The 5067-nt window shown below is 38.0% G+C and overlaps 1 protein-coding gene across 1 annotated transcript; it reads right to left on the bottom strand.

Moving 5' to 3' along the window:
• Positions 1-2276: 2276 nt before the first annotated feature.
• Positions 2277-4464, bottom strand: CLE26 (CLAVATA3/ESR-RELATED 26). The gene is made up of 2 exons (XM_090298290.1): positions 3967-4464; positions 2277-2978 (listed from the first exon to the last, which is right to left on the bottom strand). Exons 1-2 carry the CDS (start codon positions 4230-4232, stop codon positions 2939-2941), a joined length of 306 nt encoding a protein of 101 aa, XP_090154416.1. The 5' UTR covers positions 4233-4464; the 3' UTR covers positions 2277-2938.
• Positions 4465-5067: the final 603 nt, after the last annotated feature.

Genomic DNA, 5067 nt, shown 5'->3' on the forward strand with positions numbered 1-5067 from the left:
CTTTTTATGATCGGAAGAACGATGAAGGAAGTTGAGAATCCAGAAGGTTGAAGAGCGTCGTGGGTTTTCGCAGAAGAAGCTTGAAGCGTTTGAGAAAGCAAAGAGGTGATGGAACAGTAGAAGTGAAATGGGTTTAAGGGTTTTTCGAATGGGTTTTGGAAGCGCAAACGACAATTAAAGGTAACCGTTGATGAAGCCACGTGTCGAGCGATTGGAAGAGTGTTTGGTGGAGCGTCAGGAAAGCAGAAAGTACAAACGTTTGGAATTCTGCGCCAGCGCCACGTAGATCGGTCGTGACGTGACTCCTTTAGTCTTTTCGCTGGACAAGTCTTCGCTTAAGACTGGGGGGCTTGTGTACCACCCTGGTAGTCGGGAGTAATGACGTGGCGTCGAGCTATTATGTAGGCGTGTTGGATGGGACACCTGGTTGGCAGAAGGGAAGGAGGTCGGGGGGTTTGCGTAGTCGCCAGTTATTAAGTTGGCGTGCTCCGATCTCCACCATACCTATACCGGCGGTCACCGAGTCGAAGATGAAGTCGCCAGATATGAACCCAGGCGACCAAGTGATTAGAGATCGCCGAAACAAGGACATCGCCGAAGATGAAGGCAGATGGACATTTCCCAGTTGGCCAGAGGATGAGCTTGGGAGATAGCCCACTTACACGGTGAAGCAGGTAGGGCAGATCATGAAGGCGGCCGGCAAGACCACAGGGAAGGTGTGTACGAAGGCACCCGAACTCGCCATCCAGAAGAGATCACGCTCCAAGGCAACTATGCACTGAGTAGTATCATGCATAAGTAACTTAGCCAAAGAAGAGTCAGAAGTAGCGCCCAAGTCAAGGATGCTCCAGATGAAGGCACGTGTACAGCTGGATGCGAGCCACGTGTCCAGATGTGTAACTGCCAGGAGAGAGAAAGTGCCCAGGTATATAAGAGTTTCCAACGAACTTCTGAGGTACGCACGTTCAGATTGTTTCTTTACGCTTGCGAGTCTTGAGTACACTGAGAGAGAACTGGTCACGGTTCCTTAGAGTTCTTGAGTTTTACTCTTAAGTAATTGGTGGTTCAGTCGCTGACTTGGGCGTCGGAGCGCGATCGGCCGCAGCGGCGCCGTTTCGTCTTTTGCAGGTTCTTGAGGTGGATCGCGTTGAAGGACGGAGGCAAACACGACGCTTACGTCGATCCAAGTTTAACGAGGCAAAGCTCCAGCGTTTTGGTCAACAGGCAGGATCAAATCGTATTTAGGGGAATTACATTAAAATAATATTTATATTAATAAATAACTCTTCAAGGAATTCTTAATAATGCTAATTTTCTCGCAACAAAATCCAGTTTGATAAACTTTAGTCTATAAACATGAACTTTGTACAATACGAGATGAACATATAGTAATTTTAAAAAAGATTAAGATACATTAAGAAAAATAGAATTATATTTAAATTGCTTATATTTTATTGAGTTTAATCTCGATTTTTTAGTATAATCAAGTTAGAAAAGGATGCATTGCTAATTTTGTCTCTGTAGTTACTAAATCTGATTATAACTCATTTCTGAATTTGTTTTGAAGGAATAATAAACAAGTTTTTCACATTCTTTCTGGGTTACATTTCTGTATACGAAATAACTTGGACTATGATGATATAAGGCCAATGGGGAAAATGGGACATTTTTTTAGAAGAGAAAGAAAGACAAGTATGAAATAAGTATAAAATATGAATATAATCATAACTTTTCAACAACTATTTATTGGTCCTGTTCATAAAGTAAACCTTTCTTGGGACTATGAGCATTATATAAGCTATGCTTTTTGTGTACATATTTTCCTATAAATAGAGGAAGAAGAAAAATGGTGGGACACTAATGAATGTAGCTGTGTACTCTCTTTACCTATCTTAACTATCAAGAAAAAAAAAACACAAGTTCAAAATTATTGATCCTTTTTTCCCACTTTTTGGTAAGTGTCGAATTTGAATCTCATTTGCTTTGAACACATTCGTTGCTTCTCAATCCAATGAAAGCAAAACAAAACAACAGAAGAAAAAGCAGAACAACATAAAAATGCTTGAGTTCAGGGCATCCTTTAATTTTTCACTTTAAAACATTGAAGACCGTTTGTTTGTTTTGCTTTTTTTTTTATAATTTGATTTTATAATTGTGTTCTTTTGTTACCACGAGATAATAGGAATCTAATACAGTTTAAAATGTTTGAATGGACCAAAGACCAATCAGTTTCAGCACCCCCACCAAAGAATCTAGTGAAAAAGACTAACACAAGATGCAAACACCCTTCTTTTACAGGTGCGCCAACACCTTTAAATGGTGGAATTTTACTTTTACTTTAGGAACTCATGGCTAATCTTTACAATAAATAATAATAAAAAACAAAAAACAGAAATCACCAAACTTAGTAGTGTGCAAACCAAAGCCAAAGCCAAAGCCAAGACTCTTTGTTTTTTCCCCTAACATACAAGACTTGTATAGTCCTCCAAAAGCATGCATGGCTGCTGCTGTTGCTACAACATCTTGTACATACATCTTTCTGGCTTTTAAACTTTAAAGGTACGTTAATTGCTTTACATGCAAGCACTGATCTCCATTCCATTGAAATTTGTGACCCTCTCATATCACAACTTCAAAACACAAAAACACTCACTAAATTGCAGTTTCTGTAGAAACTGACCAAACTATCTTTTGAGCTCATTTTCTGTGGGACAAGCTTCCTTTCTCTTTTTTTTCCCTCTTTAGGCCACAAACAACTCTTCTCATAACAAGTTAATTTCCGCTAGTTAGAGATTAGCCCTTGCTTGCAAGCTACAATTCTAAGAAGCTGAGGGGGTCAGGGATATATATACTCTCACTTCTCACAAGTACATGGCTAATTAACATATTGTGTGTCATCTTCTGCAAGGTTGCTGAAGCTTGTCTTACTCCCATCTTCCTAAGCTTGGCCAGGGGGTCGACCAGAATTTCCAGCTCTCCTGAACACAATTATCAAACAATCCTTAAGCAGAATACTCCTTAATCCTCAGCTGAATTAATACAATTTATAGAAGAAAATGCATGAACAGGTACAAATTATCTGTCACATAGTTTCATAATTTATAGCAAGTCTCACCCCATGCATGCTTAAATTAAATAAAGAAAGACACCAAGGAAAGGTTAAAAGTTTCCTAATGAAGAGAACAGAATGGCATGAATAACTTTAGTGGCTCATGATTAATTAAGAAGTGGAATAAAGTTATTAGCTATATATACTTTACCTTTTTTATGGGTTTAAGTATTAATCTATTATAAAGAGGCATCCATGTTCAAAGAATTTAATTCAACAATTCAATGTAACAGTTAAAAGCGTGGTAACCAACCCCTATAGTTGGGTTTTCATCCTTTTTGTGTTAAGCTTCATTTTAGCAGGAACCACTAAACTTGAAATTGATGAGTAAAGAGTTTGTTTAGAAGCCTTTTAAGAAGCAAGGAATCATATCTGAAATGTGAAAGCTATAATTATAAACTTGTTAATAAACATAAAAAAGCACATAGTGACATGGAACCAAACAAGGCAATTGTAGTGTAACAGGGAAAAGAGAAGTATTAGCCAAGTAACAGGGTGATCTCATATCCATGATAGGAACAGGGGAGCCATAAACACTCCAAACATTTTATATATAATATTTGTATGGTCTTTACTTTGTAGTTTGCGCATTCCTTTTTCTTTCACACTTCAATTTCCAACAATATAATATAACCATATTCTAAACTTACAAAATACACACATACGTACTATATTATTGCTTGTTATCAAAAGTAATGCATGTCTTGGTGGCAGGAAACGTTGAATAAAAGCAAAACACATCTAATTAAGTAATGAACAGAGTAACACAAACTGAAATAAAAAAAGGCATACATGCATGAGAAAGAAACAATACATAATCTGTGTATCTTATTTGGGTCAAAAAAAGCAAGACAAACCTGTTGTGAATAGGATCTGGTCCATTGGGAACTCTTCTTTTGCTCATGTAGTTAAAGTCCAATTCTGCACGGTCGACAGGCATATCTTTACCAACCACCCTCCCATGCTTGACCCTTTCTTCAGACCATTGTGTAGCTGGTTGTCTTGATCCTTCACCACCACCCAAGCTTACCAAAACAAGAAGACAAAGAAGCCCCCCCACTAGAAGTGCTCTAGAGAACTTTGGAAGGAAAAAACTACTACTTGTTCTAGTACTAGTAGCCATATATGCAAGTTGTTTTCTTTCTCTCCTAATACTTACGTGTATATATATGTTTATGTGATAGGATAGGAGGAGGATGTGTAAGACATGGATGAAGAGAAAAGGAAAAAACAGAAAAGGGTATTGTTGTTACTATGATTGCATGATGATTGAAGTGGAATGGTGGGAAGAAGAGAAGAGAAGGGAAGGAGAGAATAGAGGGAGAGAAGGGGTGAGTTAAGGGAAGAAGTATTTTTACTGCGAAGGATTAAGGGGTGTGGTTGGTTTTCTTTATAGGTTGGAGGGATTATGTTGCACTTTCTCGAACTGAGAGAGAAGGGCTTAGCTGGTTTGGAATCGAGCGTGACATGGAGACAACCCTTGATTTGCTTTATACGGAGAAAGGCCCCAATACGACACAATTCTTTTGCTTTGGTGTGAGAGTGTGTATTTTCATGCAACTACGGTGCCAAAAGACTCCTTATCCTGTCATTCTTTACGTACAATGTTGTAAAAGGAAAATAATAGGTTGCCTTGCTTCTAATCTTGTGGTTTGTTATCATCTTCTACTCTCTCTCTCTCGCTCAGTGCCTCCCGAATCCTCAAGGGAACCACCCCAAACAAAGCATCTCTCCAATAATATATACTTCACTTCATATCCAACATCAAAATGCCTAATATAATATACTTATCAAACACTCATGCTCATATTCATCAAACACTTCAAAATATGGATAGTTTTTTTTTCTCTCTCTCTTTCAATTCTTTCATTAAGATTCTCTTGTTTAGAATAACACAATTATTTTATATATTTCCAACGTGAGTTTTCATTGATATGTTTTCTTCTTGATTCTTTAAT

This window comes from Phaseolus vulgaris, chromosome 2, assembly GCF_051622355.1.
Source record: "Phaseolus vulgaris cultivar YP4 chromosome 2, ASM5162235v1, whole genome shotgun sequence".
NCBI classification, from domain to species: domain Eukaryota; kingdom Viridiplantae; phylum Streptophyta; class Magnoliopsida; order Fabales; family Fabaceae; genus Phaseolus; species Phaseolus vulgaris.